The following is a 21,684-nucleotide window of genomic DNA, read 5'->3' as shown; positions in this document are numbered from 1 at the left end:
AAAGACATAAACAAGATACAGCTGGGCAGTAGTGATACCCTCCCAGACCCTGTCTCTTTGCCACCGCTTACCCCCCTACCCGAAAATTTTCTCCGCAGAGCTTATGACAATTAAGTTGTGTCTTCAAGCCATATCAAGCCAAACAGAGATCAAGCATCAGAAGTGTATTGTCTGCACTGATTCACTGTCAGCTCTGGATTACCTTTCATACCAGCAACTCCAAGCAAGAAATGTTGCCATTGAGATTGAAAATTCGGCTACACAACTTGCAAGAAAGGGTATATCAATTCTATTTATATGGGTTCCAACACACTGTGGCATAACAGGAAATGAATTAGCAGACCAGGCTGCGAAACAAGCCTCCAATCTGGGTCTCATCACTCAAACACCTATTACTGGTCTTGAATTCCAGTCTTTAATCAGTTCAAAAATTTTGGCGGAACAAGAAGCTTGGCTTCATTCTTTCCATACCCATCTTCTGGACCTCTATGATTATAAGCAGCCATCAAGAGAAATGTACCTCTCATCTCGCACGCTTTCAACTTGTCTCTTTTGTTTTAGATGTGGCAATGTAAGGACAGAATCAACACTATTCCATTGGAAAATGACCACATCCCCCCAACTGCAACACATGTGGAGTGTGGGAAGCCATACGTCACATCAACTTCAACTGTAGAAAATATGAAAAAGAGAGGGAAATACTAAGGAATTGCTGTGAGAAAGCATTTAAGCCATTCACAATGCGTTCTGTTCTGGGACATCACACGTCTCCTCCTTAAGATAGACTAGACGACTAAGCACAAACCTTTTAGGTAGATTTGTTAAGACTACTGGTTTAATACCTAAATATGGAGTAACTTGCCTACAAAACTTACATTCAGATGGGGATGTCGTCTAAAACCTATGAAAATGATAATAGTTTTACTGGTACAAGCCAACTTGACTCTTTACTGGTAATTTTGTTTTTAAAGAGTTGAGGCCAATCTAAGCTGAGAGATGACTTATTTTGACACACAAGCAATGAGCAACGCGACAGCTGAGTAAGACAATGGAGCAAGCAAATAAAAACAAAATGAAATAAATCTGTCATGCGACACATAAAATAACCAAAAAACCTTTATGATTAGCTCTCGAAGGCCTAAATACAATATCATCATCATCATCAAGTGGTAGATTAATTCTAGTTCTTTCATCTAAATATTCTTCTTTTTAAAGCTGTTCCAGATTCGCTAAACCATAGAACAACAATACATTAATGAAAAGTCACTGGAACCACATGGGACAGAATTAGATGTTAGGTACATCAGAAAGGATGAAATAGCCAGACCGGGGCGGGGGGAGGAGGCAATAACACAAACTTTCCCAGTATACATGCCGTATCTAAAACTAAGTTCTGACAGTAGACAGTGATCTTCGCCAAGTGAAAGGACTCAAACGACGTACTATGTGAATTCCGACTCGAAAGCATGATTGAAAGTGAAATTCTCTGTAATTCTTCTAGGAAATTTCTTATAAAAAAAAAAACTTTGAACACCTATCTACAAAATACAAATAGTAAATTATTGCCATGACACAAACAGGAAGTTCTTATTAATTGTAACCAAAGTTTCATCTGCTGGAGTTACTCCGCCGTATTCTTTTATCTACAACTTCAAAGCCCATTTCACTCAAAACTTCGGATCTGGCAGTTCCCTGCTCCGTCATAGACGCTACATAACGTTGATTTTCAATGTTATCTTCCAAAAGGTTTCTCATAGCCAGTATGCACCACTGCTGCATAACTAAAATAAGAACAGGCATTAGCCTTAGCCCTTTATGTAGTTTTCTTTAGCCCTTTTTCTTAGCCCATTTATGTAGTTTTGTTAAAACAATGGATGATTTGCCCCCAACCACGCATTGCACTCCCGGGCGAGGGCATCGAATCAGGAAATTGGTACCTGCGAAACACAGACCCATCGGTCAGCATGCGAAGTTTTTTTATAAGTTAACTACATTAAAAAAAAACTTCTTTTTTTAATGTAGATGTGTCTTAACATGATTACAAGAACAAGACGCAAGAACTAAACTAAATTAAAGCAAAATAACAAAATAATATATAAAAAAACATTAAAATACAATTATTTGAGTTTAAACTGGGAATTACTGATTATCAGATACAAGTCTTTCCAATGTGAGATAGGAGAAATCATCTTTGAAGAAATACCCCATTTTTCTGTGATGTAATCTTTCCAGCATATTGTTTAAGCAACTTAGCCATGAAACATGTTAGAAAAAGGATCATTACAGAGCTTCTTGTGGATTCTGCGGAAGTTTTCTGTCACCGCTGTTTTTCAAAAAGCATTCTTTATTCTGTATGAGAAGGACCCCGTTGGCTTGTGGCTAAGAAGTTTTAGACCAATGAGGATACAATAAATTTATCAATGATTTATTTTAAACAAAATATAAAGAATTGCTAACCAAAAAATACCCCTTAATAGAGACACAGGGGAAACTTATTTGAGCCCTATTTATGATCAAATAATTAATTACGATTTTTCTCTTCTACATTGCAATAATTTGCAACCTAGCAAAATATTATATGATACCAGACGTGGTAAGCTATTGGCCTTTAAAAAGCATTAAATAAAATGAATTCAGATTTAATTTCTTAAATTGCCATTCATTGTTTGATTATTTTTTTATTCAGCCACCCTTTCACCGTTGCTTGGGAAGACAATCTTTAGATGGCACTTGTCAGAATGGGCAGTGCCACAAAAGAAATGACAACTTATTTGTTAGCATTAGTAGAATACACGAGACTAGCCTTACCATACCATGGCCTGAACTCTCATCCTCTGACACAGAAGGAAAATTCCGTCAAATGTCGTATGGGCAGCAACTAATCAATCATTTAAAATCTGAAACATTTGTTTTTACTCACCCAAGGATTACAAATGGACCTCTCTAATTGGCAGATTTTAGCCAAATCTTAAGCTAGTCCACTTCTAACTCTGGGTTTATAATGTAGTCCCTAATAATAATTATTTGGGATAACACTTATAATAAATACAAAGAAAAATGAAAACTGAAAAGTGGACATTTTTTAATTTAGTTTTTCATAGCAACCAATTCTTCAGAACCCGTATCCCAATTTGCTTAAACCCTATTCACATGTCACCGAGTTAGTTATGTAAAAGATTTAGAAAATTATATAAGCACTTTAGCAACAAGAAGCTATTTACAGAGCCTTACAGTCTTGGAAGCCACATGGCCGCGGCTACACGGCACCATAATCATTAAAACGCGTATGTATAGTCGAAACAAAATGAGAGATATTATAAACCATTAGATAAAAATTTCCTTGTCAAAGTTTGTTTATTTAAGGCCCATTAATTTATGCACAGAACTGCATACATTTGCTCCATCTGTTAATGGGAGTGTTTTTCTGGGGAAGGGGAGCGAAGAAGAAGAACTCGTAATAGTTGTTACTATTACTTGTTGTTGTGTTGCGTTGTTGTGTTGTTATATGTGTTGTTACTATAGTATACTTGTTACTTGCAGTTACTGTAGTTGTTACTATTGCTATTACTGGAACAAATTACAACTAGCAACAATAAGAACTTGTAGAAAATATTGCATATTTGATCCCAATTCGCTGACCTTAGTTTGAGTTCCTTGTCATCAATACAGATGGTGAAAACCCCTAGTCACCTTTCTTTTCAAAGAATACATAAAAATTCAGGAGTGGAATTTAGATGCTGAAGGGCTGACAACTCCTTTCTTAATACAGAGACGTTTTGGTGTAACATTACATCCATATTCTTTATGCACAAGTGTGATAGTGGTAGGAGTCTCCTCTCAGAAGAACATTTTCCTAACCTCCTTGAAAAATATACAAATTATAACCTGAAACTGAGTTTTTGGCATTTCAATGGATATACTTTTTAGGGATTTATCGAAACATCGTTATGTCAAAGCTAAATTCTAGTGTAAAGTAAGGAGGACTGAAGAGGCGGGTGATAATCTTATATTTGGGATAATTCACAACCAAAAATATCGAACAAACGGTCTCTAAAAAAAGGAAAAAGCACAACAAAACTAAACTTCCTAAAAAATTTGAAAATTGATTTACATAAACAAGGTACCTGACACTCCAGAGAACCCCCTTCCCTTTTCCATATTACTCTAAACATATCTAAAAGATGTATGTTTAGAAGATCCAAATATATATTTAACACCAACTAGCACAATTATACGTTATTCAAGCACGAGTAAAAATCAGAAGGGGAGGTGACCTAGAGGAACATAAGATAAGGCTTAAACTGTACAATCAATTATAATTATATTAGTCGAACCAGCACAAACATCAGCTATATTTATGCCCCCAGATAAATTCTTTTAGATTTTGCAAATTTATTTTTTGTTTTCATCTCGGAAAAAAATAAGTAAGTATGACGGCACTAGACCCTTAAGGTCCAAACCGGCGGTGTTGATATCCGTTTCGTGGCCCTTCAGCCAGGAAGTGCACTGGGGGGTTGTGGGCCAGTCATCCTGTGCTCTCGCACATCCTTTCTGCTTACCTTCCCCAGATTTCTCCAGGTACCCATTTAGAGCTGGGTCGACTCTGGCTGAGCTTACAGAGTCACACCACTGACCCTCGTCCCGAACCAAATAACTGGCCACGCCAGGGATCGAACCAGTGCCCCTTGGACAAAGAATTGTCAACCCAGCGCACGTCCACTTAGCCAGGATGGTTTCAATCATTCATCTCGGAAAAGAGCCGAGAAAAATTATTGTGAGTAATTTAGGTGTTCCAATATAATTCTGAAGTAAGCAGTATAAAGTATAGCAAACTCTAAAGTAGAGTTTATGCGTCTTGAGTCATCATTCTTTACTAAAAGCCGTTAAGAGGCACAGCAAAAAAGGGTTTCCCAAGATAACAGCCCGACAACATATTGTGGATTTGATGCCTGCCAAAAAAAGATTGTAGTTTTTAGAACGAAGTCTTTTCCTATAATATACATTTTTTGCATGAAATAGCTCCTTCTGGTAGGAAAGAGGGGTGAATTCTTAAAGAGGAATTTATTATCGCCTCTTTCCTGCTTGAAGGCTTGGGAATTAAAGAAAGAAACAACAAATATAAAAACATAAAAATTATAAATTTGAGTAAAACGAAACTTACAAGGGTTCCTCGCATCGATACAGCAACACTCCATAATTGTTTCAATTCCGCTCATTTCACGAATCTAAAATAGGCCAAAATTGCACTTATGTCTTACTTATTCTGTAACTAAGGTAAAATATAGGAATTCTAAAAATCAATTAACGAAAACCTTAATTAATATCAGCGATTTAGTAGATCAGGAAAGTTTGTAATGAATCAATTACTAAAATATTAATTAAAAAACTACCAAAAATAGAGAATTTAAATACACTTTTTCATTGTATCGTGTTTGGGTAGAGCTATTAATCTTGCACCTTTTCCCCTTTACTAACTGACACTTAACCAAAGCATGAGCTATCTTGAGAAGGAGACATCTTTTGAGAAGGAGATATTCTGTGCACAAATCATTATGTAATGATTTTTTGTATATAATGATTCCAACTTAAAACTTGACAATAAACAAAATGCTTTCACAAATTGACAAAAACAAATTTAGGGAATCAACACTTATACTTTCGCAAATCTACAAATATTTAACGCAAAAATGTGTTTGTAACAGTGGCGATAGCTGAACAAAACTTAAGTTCTGCCTAAAGCGCATGTGTTTTGAATTTGATTGCAGACTAAATACGTTTTAACTTTAGAGAACATAGAAAAAGAAAAGTACTAACATCGTTACTTCGTAGCATACTTTGCCATGAATTAATTAATTTTATTTATAAAGGGAGAGACACAGTATATATTGCGATTAAAATAATATGAAAATCTCTTTTTGCATCGGTTCTATGTTTTTAGGAAAGCAATATTTTGCAAAATCCTATAAATATAGAGGAACATCAAATCCCGGTCGTAAAAATTGTTGATAACAATTTTATTATCTCTCAGAAAAAAATATTGTAAATTTGTGTTTTTGCTCACTGACAATTCGTGAAAATATACTAATGGGAGGGGGGATACTAAAACATACCTTAAATACCTCTGAAGCCGTACCTCTGAAGTACGAAATTCCCTTTTTTTTCAATACAAGATGTCTTTCTTATTTATTTAAAATCCATCAGTATTTTTCTACTTGCTAGAAATGCAATTGTTGGAAAAAAGTTACTACAATTTTTGCCTGTTAGGACGGCAGACCAAAGTTCTTACAGAAGACGCTAGTGGTGCAAACTAAAAACGACGAAACAACGTTACGAACGTTACAAGCCGAATTCCAGCCCGCGTATCTAATTAAAAACAAGATTTATGGAGCAATCCTAAAATACAAAAAAAACGACTTCTTATTGAATACACAATGAAGAAAGTATGTCAATAATATATATAGGTACAAGTTTAGCTATATATGTTATATGTTTATATGTTAACATGTTATATGTTAACATATATAGGTATATATGTTATATAGGTATATATGTTATATTGTTAGGTATATATTGTAGGTTAATTTAGGTACAAGTGGTTAAAAATAAATTTTGTTGCTCCTGGTTTTTATTTGCTTCAGTTCCTGCTTGCTTCAGTTGTTCTACAATATAAACTGATCTAATTTGCTCGGTTGCATTAAGGTAGTGTTAACAAAAGCATTGATTCCTAAAGGCGAATCTCTTTGCTTTATGGTAGCAAATAAAAACTGAATTTATAGAAACAGAATATTTTGTACTGGGATTTTTTAAATTTAGAAATGCCAATTTTCATAAAAAAGTAAGTCTTCTTTGAAACTCGAAAAACACCTAGATGATAAGAGAACCGATCTTCTATTGGTGAAAAGAGAGAGAATTTCTATTTTTTTATTTCCTTTGTAAAACCACTTTAATTTCATTTTATTTTGTTCGATATAGAAAGTAAATCCGCTAGGGTATTAGAGGTCTGGGTATTTGTGTCGTCATTCATATGAAAAATAATTTCTAAAATGAAGGCTCTAAATAAATTTTTGCAAAATTCTGACATATCTAGATCGTTTTTTCGCAGCGAAAATGACCAATTATCTTATTACGCAAAATCTTACTAGAGGCAAAGCTAGAGCGTTGCCTATAGCAAAGAGCCATAAGGCTTCAATGCTACAGTCTTATTTGTAATACGATTTGTGAATCAGAATTACTAAGACTCTGACCAAGATCAATCCCCACTTTCGACATATACACTAAACGCATTGAACCGTTTAGGATTAAATATTCCTGTGTTGATTCTGAGTTAAAAAAAAATCACGATATCTCTATGAGTGAAACTATGGGAGGGATGGGAAAAATAAGGGAAGGACCTATCTTAGGCCCTTCACTAAAACATATTGACCCTCACCGCTCTAATTTCAAAAGATCGAACATGGCAACCTTACCACTAAAATCGGAGTCTATGTTCCGTATATCTATAACTCATTTATATATTTCATGTTATTATATCTAATATCATATAGGCCTACCTAACTTATTTATGCACCTATAGGCTATTTGAATAATTTGGACCGTTCTTCATTACGATGCTATTATTTTGATTGAAATAGTTATCATGAAATTTTGATTCAATGCAATGTGGGGCAGGGGTCTAGGCACCAGGGGTTTGGAAGTGGACAAGATTATTTTTTGATTAATTTTACTCTGAGAACGGGTATTCGACTTTTAATTTACGATCAATTTAATACGGCCCTTATTTCTACAGATGTACAGGCCAATGAGCCTTTGAGGGATTAATAACATGTAATACTGTATGTGTATTTAATAAAGAATAAAACTTATCTTATCTTAACTCTTCCACATTGGTGGGTATGAGGAAAATACTTGGAGACATCATGCTTTCCCAAAACTAACCTAACGCGTGTACTCTGATATAATTCTTTTTTGAATTTTGAATGACTTTTTACAATACAAAGTCCAAAGCCTATAAAATGTAGCATAGATGATACTTATAAAAATTCCCCCTCAATATTGGTCGAACCTTCTGCTTTCCAACTGCTTTCTGCTTTAAAGTTTTTAAAAGTTTACCCTTGATTGAAGATTTTATTGCGGTATGAACGCCTAACACGTACTGATTACTGATAAAATTACTGATATCTGAAAAACTTATACTGAATTTCAGTATCAATGTCATTTTATCAGGGAACTTCAGAGTATTTTAAAATGCTCTGCATAAATTGAAAAATTGAATTGCCATTCAGTATTGTATTTTTATACCCTTTCACTGTTACTTTGAGAGGGTCTTCATTTTTAGTTTTTGTGTTTGCTTTAAGGTTTTTTTATATTATCATTGGATTATTATCAGTAATTTTTATGTATCATGTATCAATTTTTGAAATTCAGTGTCAGTATCAGTGTCATTATCAAAATCATTACTGATTTCAGTATTAGTATCATGCACGTACAAAGGAAAATACTTACAGATGGACTTCAAATTTTAGGGGCGTTAAATAAAACACACCCTCCACCACCCCCCCCCCCCATTTTAACCAAACGAAACATGGCTGGATTATATAAAAACATTGAAACTTCATTAAATTCCAGGAGGGTGGGCCTGTGTAGGCGAACATTTCCAAAAACAACTTTTAAACAATTTTAAAAAGACCAACCTCGTTTTGATTTGAAAAATTTCTCAATGTTAGATTGGCAACTAGTCGAATCAAATCTCTTTTGAAACAAAATGTGGGCTCTTCTTGGAGCTGGTTTCCATTATTTGGTGCTAATACAGCCAAATCTTCAACTGGGGCAAATCCTTCTTCTCCTGTTTTTCCAAGCTGATGGAAACATTTCAAAAGATCTGGAAATATCCTAATTACTAAGAAGGAACTAGGATAATTTTACTGAAGATAATAAACTTCATTTCTAAAGAAACGCTTTACACATAAAAATAGTGTGTAATTTCTGCTGAGATTTGAATAATACTGTTGATATTACGCAATTCCAAAAATATTCCTAATCTAGCATTAAAAAGAGCTTAGGATTAAAAGGGTTATAATACTGTTGATATTATGCAATTCTAAAAATATTCCTAATCTAGCATTAAAAAGAGCTTAGGATTAAAAGGGTTATAATACTGTTGATATTATGCAATTCTAAAAATATTCCTAATCTAGCATTAAAAAGAGCTAGCATTAAAAAGGTTAGGCCATCACGGTTGTTGGTATACCATTTTCTGAAAAAAAAAGAAAAGAAAAAAGGTTTCAGTTAGGGATCCTATTGTGAAATCCTTCCACAATGGGGAGCAATATCAGTGTGCAGCTTGAACTTAACTCGTTTTTTGTACTTTGTCATCGTACAACTAAAACTTAAACTAAAATTTATATTATATTTATACAAAGCAGGAGCTTATATCACTTGTGCACTAAGTATGAATTTAGCACAAAGTCATCCCAGCTGAACTGGCAATTTAAAATTTTAATGTCATACCAAACATGAGGGGTAATAGGAAGTCCCGTCAGAAAAAAGGCACCGATGGTGGACTTACACCTGGACTATGGGCACCCATAAGCTGAATTTTATGGGAGGGGGCTTACCTGATCTAATCCGCAATTCCAATGCTGTGTACTAGAAATCTCAAAACAAAAATATAAAAATATAAGGCAGTGTCATTCAGCCAGGCAGGGGCTGGAGCCCCCCTCTATCCCCCCCATATGGGCGCCCATGACCTCTATTACAATTAACCCCTGAGAAGAGCACTATTGCTTTCAATTTCCGATCAAACATTTCGTATTCTCGTTAAGTTCCCTCTGCTTTGTATATAGTGGTCGGGGAACAAACTAAGCACATTCAGCTTTGGAAGTTGGGAATCGTCATTTGGAAAGGGAGGAGGCGTGGTAAAGGGCACCTTTAACAAAACACCTAAAGAATATGTCGATCACGGAAAGTAAAAAATCTTAGAATAATTATGAGAATTCGCGATCTCTGGAAATATATTTGTTGGGCCCAAGGACTCCCTCTCCTTCGGATTTGTGAAAACTTCTTTTCTTTGGTCATGCCGTTCAGATCAGCCCATTTCATAGAATTGGAATATTGAGCGAGGAAAAAAACGACGGATCTCCTCCTCTAAGAATGAAGCTATAATGACCGCAATGGCCTTTTCTAGTTATTGCTCACCACCCTGCAAAAATACTCTAACCCATCTCCCCTTAAAGGTTAGACCTGTGCACAATTATTCGGTAATGATTAATCTTGCAATTATGGGTATAGGATTATGGAAATAAGTAAATACAACACTGAAGGGATTTATTTCTTTGTGGAACAAGATTGATTGAACTATAGGCTAATACGACACAAAAGAAAAATGAATTATAAAATTAGACTTGCAAACTGTTGAAATAAGCAAAGACTTGTCCTCCTGCAACTCAAGCACGTATCTGTCTGAACCAGAGGAGGATGCGAGGATTTCTAACATCTTGGTAAACTCCAAGGGCTCTACATCTTCATTGCTTCTCAATACATGCAGCATAGAGTCTGATTTCGATTTGAAGATTTCCGCAGCGTATTGTATGAATGCTGTGGATACGTTAGTTTTATTTTCGGAAGTAGAGGCAAGTGCGTGGTAGACAGTTTCTAAAAGAAAAAGTCGAGAGGGATGTGCCAGTTCAGGGTAGATGGCAGAAAGCTCTTTGCGTGGTAAAATACAAACTTCGATGACATATTGACTAGAATACGAAATTCATAAATTATTACATGCACTATAGGTAATAAACAGTAGAATTGTCATTTTTTTTTCTTTGAAAAAAGTAAGAACCACTCGAAATACTCTAAGGACAAAAAGGAGGCCGTTATTATCCATCTAGTGGGTATGTAGTATTATTTTCAAAAATATCTGGAAGTACTAGATGTAGTCTCTGAAGAAATTTGTTTTTCAGAATATGGTAATATAGGATGGATGGAAGGTCTTAGTTGTATGTAAAAAAAAAAGAAAGAGTAAAGCATGGACTGGAATCGAAGTTAAGAACTGAGCATAAGCATTACAGGACGTAGAGGACAGAATTTTTAACTTTTCTTCTGAGAGAAATAAGAGACCGCACAAAAAATTGCTGTCAAAATGTTAACGGTTTCATACGGTAAATAAATAGCAACACTTGCCAATTAAGATCACACTAGAGAACAGAAGATTTTGGTTAACAGTATGAAGAAGAATCTAGAGGTATATCAGAGGAATCTAATTTTATGCTAATTCTAGATATGCAAATATATTAATCCTAAACCCACAAATCAAAAACTTCTAGCAGAAATAAATTTAAAGGATTTATAGAAAGAGGGTGAAAACATTCAAATAGAAATGAGATCTTGATGAAAATTACGCAAAAGTAAAACGAAAACATTGAACCGCATCTAGGTACTGATTCCAGACAAAACGTGCTGCAAAACCGCAATTCTGGCCTGCATTTGTGGCATCATATGTAAAACCAATAAAAGAGGACCAGTGTCTTCTTTATCGTTTATCCCGGGATTCCAACATTTCGGGGCTTGTGATGGTGATTTTTTATAAATTATTTTATTGCTGAATGCACTGTTATGGAATAATGAAATTCCAGAAAGATTGAATCCAGGGACAACATTGCTTGGACTAGAACTCAGTGGATATTCTGTCCCAAAGGCCTGAGGGATATTATATATTAAAATAAGGATGACAAGGTTAATCAACATCTAGTTTCAAATTGCTCTATTCTAGGGAAACTTTAATGGAAAACACAGGTCTGTCTATTTAGTTTTTTGTGTGAAAAGTTATCATGCTGATTGTTGTTTGCAAGCTGTATTGTATCCAATTTCCAGATGGGATTCAAGATTGTCAAGGGCTGGAAAACTCAAAATTCATAACTGAGGGTGTAAATAGGATATGAAGTGTTTTAAACTCACAAACGAACATAAAAGAATTAATGTATTTTAATGTATTTAATGTATTAATGTATTTTTGATACTTGAGACTATCTAAAGTACAAATTAGGGCATGCATCGACAGAACTTCAACTCACTTGTCCTAGTGAGTTGTAAGTATCTGCAATCATGTATTCACAACTAGTTGTGCAGATATCTATACTCCTATAATGAATGATCTTACATAAGAGTAGGCCATGATTTACGCATAGGTCCAGTAGGCCCAGGCCTAGGGGTGCAAAAAAGAACCCTGAGCAATTTTTTTTTTCTTAACAAAAACTGGACTGATGTGATTTAGCACCAAAGTGCCAGGTGCACTTTGCTGCTGAGCTGCCTATCCAAAGAAAAGTGGTTTTAAACAACACAGGAATTCCATAGCCAGTTACAAGCTGTCGGATGTCTCCCAAGAATGGCAGCTGAGGAGCTCAGTACCACCTCTCTTTTGCATTACTTTTGGCTCATCACTTATAAGTTGCCTTCTGTTCATGGTTTCCACTTTCCCCAAATTTTCAGAGGTTTCCCTGTAAACCTCTGTGTCTCCCCCAAAAAAATTGCTTGGTTATAGGGGCTCCAAAGATTTAAATCTGGCCCTGCTCACGAGCAATACTATTCAAACTTTAGAAAATATAACATGTTATTACACTGTTTCAAGAATGACAGAGCTTTATCCTTCCAATTTTCTTAATCCACTTTCCTGTACCTTATCCGATTTCCAATTACCTTAATCTGATAATCCATTTTCCTGCTCAAATCTCTTGAAAGACAATTGGTAGACAGAATACCTTTAAGTAATAACTGGCTATGCAAATAGAAACATACAAATAAAATTTTAGAATAAACTGTAAAAGTTTGGAGGGGCGGAGTCCCCAATTTATAAGATAATATATGTTCCTTCTAATACTTAATGCTACTCTCTACTTTCATATGAAACGAATTGCGTTTGAAAATTCTATTTTGATAAAATATTGAATTTAAGCATAAAGAACATGGACTTCTGATGATAACAATAACCATCGCAGCATGTCATACAAATACCTATAACTGTCATTAGACATTTCGTTTGGAAATTATTTAAGAAGTTTTCCTAAACCCTTTAAAGTACTTACATTTTAGAGCCATACGATGACTTCTTTCATGAGCTTGGCTTCCAACAGGCCTATTCTATTATTAATTTGCAGACTCATCTTCCTATCAAACTAATTTTTTCAAATAGGAAAAAACGCCCTATACCTAGGCTATTCAACTTTTTGAGTCTTTACTTAATCCACCATCTTTACATAAAATGCTATCCAAGTAAGTGAAACTACCTACTTGATTAACTAACCTAACTTAACGAGTAAATTTCTGAGTGTGGTATTAGTAGATGCTACCAACAATTTTGTTTTCATCCAAATTTAAATGGTAATATTTCTTGCTTTGATATTTGTATTTATTGTTTAATAGGGGGTTTCCCCTCTCCCCTCATTTATTTGTATGAGTTGGAAAGGACAAAAACTTGATTAAATCCTGATTCCACTACAACAACTACTAATCAAACATCCTGCCTTTTACTGCAGCAATTTTATTTTTGAATACAGCATTAATCACTTTTGTACATATCTGATAGATTATATAAGGATTCCACCTTCACTTCACTAAGGCTTTTCTATCAATTAAAGCAATCCATGTTTGTAATCTATAAAAACATAGACTGATCATGGAGCCACGTCTCAACTAATAATCCAAGAGTGATAATTTGGTCATTGTATTCTCTCCTTACCCTAAAACCAACATGTTCTTCTCTTAAAACTTTATATACACCACCTAAGGATGCTATAAATAACATAATATGGTACCAGTTTGCATACTCAAATTTCAACAGTAACCAAAGTGTGACAATTGCTAAAAAAAATTGTTTATTATCAGAACAACCTAAAATTTGGACAAATGCTTACCTAAACTCAGCATCATCTTGTGCAGATTTCGTTAATTTTTCTAAAATGTTTTTCGCATATTCAGAACAAAGGACCTCATCAAGCAAATGATCATTCTGTAGCAATATATTCAGTAGCAGCATTGAAAAGGAGTTCCAAATATTCGTAGCATCTACTGTAAAGCAGAGGTGCATAATTTTTTTCTTTATCAAATTCCAGATTGTCAGAGAATTGCTAGGATTGTTCACAGTTAAATTTCCAAAACACTGAATAGCTACTGCAGTCATCAACAATGCTTTTTCTGATTGGTGTTGAAGTGAAATTGCTTCACATATGATGGTTTCCATTTTTTCTAACAATTTGGAATTTTCTCCAATAAATGTCTGGACCTTAACACCACGACTGCAAGCATTTCTCAAAGCTCGAAGCAAATCAGTCACATTGTCAAAGTCTTGGGTATCATGGCAAATAATATCATCAATTGTTTTTGAAACATTGTCCAAATCTTTCATCATTAATCTAAAATATAAAAGCCAATCTTTGTGAAAGAAAAAGAACAAAGGGTATAAAAAAAAGAAACTGGCAAATGAACTATGATATCCCTGAGTATCCAGGTGAGTGTCCTGAGTATGAGTGTCCAGGCATGTATAAAGAAGCATCCCTCTTCTAGCCAGCAGGTCTAATAAGGAGAATCTGATAAAAAAAAAGGCACCAAAATTCTTTGCAATAGGACAATCATAAGTTGCTTAATAGGACAGCCTAATTGCAACCATAAGAAACAAGAATTTGAAGCAAAAAAAAAACAGAATTTTTTTTTGCATGAAGCAAAAAGGGGACTTTTTTTTTACTCCAAGTGCTGTTTCCCAAAGAAGAAGAAGAAAGACAACAATTATTTATATCAGATGTGTCTCCTGTTTTATGAACTGGTTTTACATATACAATTTTTCATCTATTAGCAAATATACCTGAACAAATACATTAATCAGAAATATACACATGCAATACCATGGTGGCTTAAATTTACACGTGCAATACCCTTCATCAAATTACCTGATAATTCAACATATCCCAACTATTTGCCATTTTTGGTGCTGCAAACAGCACCTCGGGATGCAATGACTTTTCCTTCATCAGACATCAGCTTTTCCCAGAAGAATCTGAATTTTGAAAGATATTTCGTAATAAATCTCTTTCACTTTATCTACAGAACATTACCAGCAAATTCTTATAAATTTTAAAACCCATTCCATATAATTCTGTGGGATGCTTTGTTCTAATTTTGAATAAATAATTCATTAGTTGATTTCAAGATTTATTTATTTATCCAAGGTTTTTTCTGAGTAAACTTCTTTCCTCTTGGATTTCAGTGCAGACAAAAAATCAAGTGCCCACAGCAATTCCAAAACGATATCCTTTTTGTACTCATATTTTTTAAGAGCTAATTTAAAAACATATATTCATTTTTTAAGGATATCAAATTATAAAAAATATTTTCATGATCAACAGTTACAATATTTTGAAAATCTGCCTGAAATAGAAGAGAATCTTTCTTGATGAAGGAATTTCACAAATATCAATATACATTATTAAATATTACTTCCACATCCAGAGAAGACATAACCTGCTGCCAAAAGCCTAGCAAACAGAAATAAAAATAAGACAAATAAGAACTACTAAGAAAAGTAAAGGAAAAAATCTTCATTCCCAGTCATTTTCTTTCAAAATAAATTCTGCAAGATCTCTTTGGGATATAAATAAATAAAAATTTCAACTGAAAGTAAGAAGCAACATTAAAACTCAAAACGAACAGAAATTATTCTGTATATGAAGGGGTTCCCTCAATATCTTGCTATTCAGGCTAAAGTTTTTAGCACTTTCAAAAAGCTTCCTATTCTTTTTGAACAGGAGTGTTCAATTTCGGGAGTCATTCTTAAAAATTTGGACAAACAGTCAAACTTTAGCGTAAAGAGCGAGGTAATGAGGAGGGGGAAAAACCCTTCATATATGATATAACTTCTGTTCGTTTTGAGCTTTAATGTTGCTCCTTACTTTCAGTTGAAAAAACTAGTTTTTTTTAAATTTAATTTCTGATCGTTTTTTAAATAATGCTGATGACTCTGGCTCACCCTCCATGAAATATTTTCTCCCTTTACAGAAAACTTCTCCATAGAAAGCTCCTTCCATATAGCATACACCCTCTCCTGTAAAATTCCCTCCAGACAATTCCATCCTTGCTGAAATCCCCATCCCCTCCAAAAAAGAATTCTTGCAGATGATTCAGCCTGAAAAACTCTCCTTTGCACACTTTTGTTTGAAAAAAACTTTAATCTTTAATAATTTCTCCAATCACTCCAGAAATCCCCCCTTCCATTCAAATTCTCAGAAATCCAAACCCCTCAAAATTTCCCCAGAACATCTCCACATGCAAAATTGAGTTGACAAAGAGAAAGTGAGACAAAGAAAAAGAATTTTGTATAGAAATTCTGTTAAATACTCCCAGTGTAAAATTTCCTCTGGAAAGCTCATCTCCAGAAATATCCCTCCCCTGTGGAAACCCACCCCAAGCAAAAAATATCCCCCAAAAAAATGCCTATATATTTTCCAATAACAAATGCAATATGCAAACAAAGGGCGAATTTCATAGCCTACAGCCCTTCCCCCATGTGTGGGTCATGTTACCCCTAAGGGATAGTTATTGAATCTTTCAGCTATGCTTAACAAAATGGCTATCTCAAAATTTTGATCTGATGACTTTGGGGAAAGAAGGTGGGGTGTTAGTTAACCTCCAATCTTTTTGGTCACTTAAAAAGGGAACTAGAATTTTCAATTTCCAACCAAATGAGCCCTCTCCCAATCTTCTACAATCACTGGTTCAATATGATCACCCTTGGAACAAAAAAAAAAAAAAACATACAAAAAAAAACAAATAAACACACATCTGTGATCTTTCTTCTGGTAAAAAATGCAAAATTCCACACTTTCCTTCATAGGAGCCTGAAACCTCTACAGTAGGGTTCTCTGGTATGCTGTATCTGATAGAGTGGTTTTCATTAAGATCATTTGATGTTTTGTTGGTGTTACCACCCTTTTTCAAAAATTAGGCAAATTTTCTCAGGCTTGGAACTTTTGATGGGTACCATTAAATTTGATGAATTTTACATATTGTGAATAAACATCAAAATTTTGATTCTTTGGATGTATCTATTGTTATCAAGAGTATGTTTCTCAAAGTTACAGTTACTATTGAGCTGCATCACTCTTTACTTACAGTTCATTACCACAAACTCTTTAATAACTTTTCTTTGTCGGTACACCCTCCCCCCCCCCCAATAAGGTGGAAGACTGCATGTATGTGGTTCCAGGATTGGGACAGCTGGGCTGCTACATACTATGTAAATTATTAATTCAGAATAAGCAACTCCATAGGCTCAGCAATGTAAGATGGCCAAACTTTTGGTTAATTAGCCAGTTCTTTAAAGAACAGCTTTGTCTAGCTCTCAACCTTGATGCATTTTATAATGTTATTAAAAAATTAATTTGTATCACCTTTATTTGGTTATAACAGGCTAATAAAACCAAGAAAGAGCAGAATTCCTTACTTTCTTTCTTTGGCTCAGAGCCCACATTAAAAAAGCAACAGAAAGGGGAATAACAAGAAGGTATTAAAAGGGGATTTGATTTCTATCTATGTCTTCTTTTAGTAACACAGTAATAGAAAGTGAAGACAATCTCAACAGTGAATAAATGAAAAAACAGGTTTTTTTTAACTGAAAGTAAGGAGCAACATTAAAACTCAAAATGAACAGAAATTATTCCATATATGAATGGGTTTCCCCCTCCTCAATACCTTGCTCTTTATGCTAAAGTTTTAAGCATGCTTCCTATTCTAATTTAACAGCCCTTGTGTTTCAGGAGCTGTTCTTAAAAAATTGGGACAAACAGTCAAACTTTAGCATAAAGAGCAAGGTATTAGGGAGAGGGGAAACTGCTTCATATACAGACTAATTTCTGTTTGCTTTGAGCTTTAATGTTGATTCTTGCTTTCAGTTTAAAAAAAATAAAATTCCCTCTGGACAGTTTCATTCTCCTTGAACCCCCCCCCCCATAAAATTTTTTGTGGACAGATAAGCCTGAAAAATTCTCCTTAGCATACTTTCATTTGAAAAAGATTTGAATTTCTAACTATGTTCTTGGTCACTCTGGTTCCATCCCCTCCTTCCATTGAAATCTTTCTCAGAAATCCAAACATGCTGAAAATAGCCCCAGATAATTCCCCCAGAACATCTCCACGTGCAAAATTGAGTTGGCAAAGAGAAAGTAAGACAAATTAAAAGAATTTTGTATAAGAATTCTGTCAAATCCCCCCAGTGCAAAATTTCCCTGGAAAGTAACCCCTCCCCCCTCCAAAAAAGTTTCCCCCAATGGAAAATTCTCCCTAAAGAAACCCACCCCATGTACAAAATGCCCCACACCCCTGAAAAATGTCTGTATAATTCCCAATAACAAATACTATTCGTAGACAATGGGCAAATTTTATAACTTACAGGCATCTCCCCATGGACTGTAGCAGGTTGTGTTACCCTTAAAGACATAGACATTGGGTCTTTCAACTATACTGAACAAAAAGACTATCTCAAAATTTTGATTGGATAACTTTGGAAAAAAGGGGCATTGGAGGGGGGCTAGTTGCCCTCCATTCTTTTTAGTCACTTAAAAAGGGCACTCTTATCACACTCAATCCAGTTTTTGCAAAACTTCATGAAGGGTTTAATATGACTGGCTTAAAGTGAGAATTAGTCCATACATTGACATCCAGTTTGTTAACTGAGCCAAACCTCCATTGCCCACTACCCTGTGCAATTGGTACATACTGTCCTAAGTAACCTAGAGAAGCCAAATGTTTTGCTAAACCTGGTTTTAGTTGATTTCCAAAAAGCATTTGACTTGGTTGAACACAACATCCTAATTGGTTTATTAAAGGATAATTTTGGACTTGACCATCTTTTACTAAATACTTTTATATTGTTCCTTTCAAATAGATCACATTCTTTAACCCCCTCACTATTTACTAAAGAATTCCACAAGGAACCCTATAGAGACCACTCTTATTTCTTGTCATGATTACTGAAATTAGTAAGGAATCCCCCCCCAAGATGGAAATATGTGGATCCTTTAAGTATGTCATACAAATATTAAAGTCACCCTCTTGATTCCTGACTCATGTTTTGGATGAACCTAAGAATCTGAATATGAGAGTAAATACTACTAAATCAAATATGATGACAATTAACTTCTCAAAATCTTCTTCTGCTTTTCTTGACCCTATCCCACCTGAAATGCTAGTGAAATATGTTAAACTCCTTGATGTCACAATTTCTAATGATCTTAAGTGGGATGTGCATGTTTTAAATATTGTTAATCTAGCAAATGTTTCACTATCAATGTTTAAACTGTTAAACAAATTAAATTGCCCTAAAATACATTAACTGCATGTTTACTTATCCTTTGTCAAGCCATTGTTGGAATGTGCATGTTCAGTCTGGCTTTTGCAACTTTCAAGTGAAATTAGTGACAAAATTGAGTTGGTTCAAAAGCATTTGCTCAGGATCATTTACAAAGAGGGCAAAACCCCATACTCCTTCCTCCTTAAAGCTGCATGCATTACTGCCTTAAAGGAAAGGAGAGAGAAAATTTGCTTGCGTTTTGCTAAATCAGCCATTCCTAATCCCTCTACTGAGAACATTTTCCTCAATTTTCACAACCCTAACTGCCCTGGTTAGCCTCCTTAGCAGTCTCAACTCCCTCTCTGATCCATCCTATTACACAGAAGTTCCAATAAAGTTTTATATCCTATATTCTGGAGCAGATTAATAATAATTTTTTACTGTGCCCAAGCAAAAATTACCATCTTTGCCTCTCCTCTTAGTTGATAGTGTCACAACATATTTTTCCCCTTTTTCTCTATTACCATTTTATTTTGCCTGCTTGTGATGGTGAATCTAGTCTTTTGCATAATTCCTTCTTGAATTATCAAGATTTCTGATTCTTCCTTTATCTTTGATAATTTTGACTATTTGATTTCAACTGTTTTGACTTTAATGTGTTTTGACTCAGAATTTGGCTTCTTTTCTTTCTTTATTTTTCAAGCCTAAGATAGTCTTGCACATTATTGATTTTAATGTGCTTGGTTAGGATGCAAATTTTGCTTCTCTTTTCACCTGTGACAGTTTTATCATAGAGCATAATCAGGTGTCACTTTATTCCCCTGTCCTTGTTGTTTTTACCATTATTTGTACCATATAATTTTTTTTTTTTTTAGCTCTTGGCCTTAGATTTTTTTATGTTAATGTTATGTAATGTTTCACTAATATTTGTTTTATTTTATATTTGAACATGTAAAGAGAATTTGGGCTTGTGAGTCATGCAGGAGCATAGCTCCAGCATTTTTATTAAGGGGGCAAACAAGTTCCACATCCTGAGAGTCAAGGGGCATTGGCTATATAATAGCATTTTTTAATTTATTGGAGGGGGGGCAACTGCCCCCCTTGCCACCCCCAAACAATGCCACAGGAATCATGTGATAGTCTTTTGAATAATAAATATTATCTTATCTCTAGCTGAGTAAATGGAAGAGACAATTCAGCAACTGCTTTTTTAAGCAATCTAGGGTGTACAGTCATTTGGACCAACAAATTTGTTTGGGTTCAGGTTTTTTACACAAACTTTCAGGTTTGTTCTACTGATAGCCATAGATTATGAAATGTCTACATTTAGAAATGGTACAAGTATCATTTTGAGTAGTTAGGCTATAAGCAGGCTATTATTTTATTAGTAGTCTAGGGTAGGTATTTATTTAAGAACTAAGTAAGTATTTTAGCCTACAATGTTTTCAAGTAGTTTCTTTCAGATTTATCCTACTGATAGCAATGGGTGGCATTTTGATTATGATATATCTACATTTAGATGGTACAAGTATCATTTTAAGTAGTTAGGCTATAAGAAGGCTGCTATTTTAATATTAATACTAGGCCTATTTTATTAGTGGCCTAGGCTAAGTCCCAACTCCTGTAAATTAAGGGACGACGCTATCACTAATTCACTATGTACAATTTTATAAATAGAGCAATACACATTTTCGCGAATGTTCACCATTCCATGTAGCATGATTTACCTGAATTGGTAAACCATTCAATCCATATCCAGCAATATTGAATTACAAAATATTTTGCGATTTCTTATTGAGGAGCAGCACCCGATGGGGTCGAACAGAAGGACCGAGATTTTAGTTACAATTTTGGAAAATGAGAGATCTAATATGGTAATTAAATAAAAAACAAGTTTTTCTCAACTGAAAGTAAGCAGCAACACCAAAACTTAAAACAAACTTAAATTATTACGTATACCAGCACTGACGTACCCGGTGGGACCCCGGGCTCCCCGAATATTTTTTCTGGCGCCCTCATTCCTTGTTTTTTTCTGTTTTCACTCTTTTTAAATAAATTTGTCAATTTGATCAATTGTTGGCCCCCTTTTCACACTAACCCCTCCCCCCTCCAAGCTTTTGCTTGTTGGTGCCATTGTCACATTGCCCCCCCCCCCAAGATTTTACTAGAAATCCACCCCTGTATATGAGGGGAGGGGGGTTGCTACCTCACTTCGTATCGATACCTCACTTCTTTTCGATAAAGTTTATTTTTACAACTTTTAAAAAGCTTGTTATTCTAATTAAACAGCTCTTGTGCTTCATGAGTCATAAATAATTTCTTAGACCACACTTGCTTAATTTTTCATGAGTCAATCTTAAATA

At 34.6% G+C, this 21,684-nt stretch overlaps 1 protein-coding gene across 3 annotated transcripts; it reads right to left on the bottom strand.

The window, feature by feature from the left end:
• Positions 1-1,476: 1,476 nt before the first annotated feature.
• On the bottom strand, positions 1,477-21,134 carry LOC148939502 (ataxin-10-like). Of its 3 annotated transcripts, none has more exons than XM_089106610.1 (6): positions 21,049-21,134; positions 13,899-14,396; positions 10,405-10,742; positions 8,691-8,878; positions 5,162-5,225; positions 1,477-1,781 (listed from the first exon to the last, which is right to left on the bottom strand). In XM_089106610.1, exons 1-6 carry the CDS (start codon positions 21,063-21,065, stop codon positions 1,609-1,611), a joined length of 1,278 nt encoding a protein of 425 aa, XP_088962736.1. In that variant the 5' UTR covers positions 21,066-21,134; the 3' UTR covers positions 1,477-1,608. The 3 variants fall into 3 exon arrangements, with proteins under 3 accessions (XP_088962736.1, XP_088962735.1, XP_088962737.1); XM_089106609.1 differs by having other exon boundaries at positions 21,007-21,051; XM_089106611.1 differs by lacking the exon at positions 21,049-21,134 and adding an exon at positions 21,027-21,048.
• Positions 21,135-21,684: the final 550 nt, after the last annotated feature.

This window comes from Artemia sp. Qi Xiang Cuo, chromosome 21 (assembly GCF_049724085.1).
Source record: "Artemia sp. Qi Xiang Cuo chromosome 21, ASM4972408v1, whole genome shotgun sequence".
Taxonomy (NCBI): domain Eukaryota; kingdom Metazoa; phylum Arthropoda; class Branchiopoda; order Anostraca; family Artemiidae; genus Artemia; species Artemia sp. Qi Xiang Cuo.
This window is presented reverse-complemented; position numbering and strand designations above follow the sequence as displayed.

What these genes read in the sequence shown, in the direction of transcription:
- LOC148939502 (XM_089106609.1), bottom strand. Translation starts at nt 21,041, where the DNA reads ATGCTACATGGAATGGTGAACATTCGCGAAAATGT. An exon ending in TTTGCTTATTTCAACAGTTT is followed by an intron (nt 8,879 to 10,404) that starts GCAAGTCTAATT and finishes GGATATTTCCAG; the next exon opens with ATCTTTTGAAATGTTTCCAT. An exon ending in TATCGATGCGAGGAACCCTT is followed by an intron (nt 1,782 to 5,161) that starts GTAAGTTTCGTT and finishes TTCTTATTTTAG; the next exon opens with TTATGCAGCAGTGGTGCATA.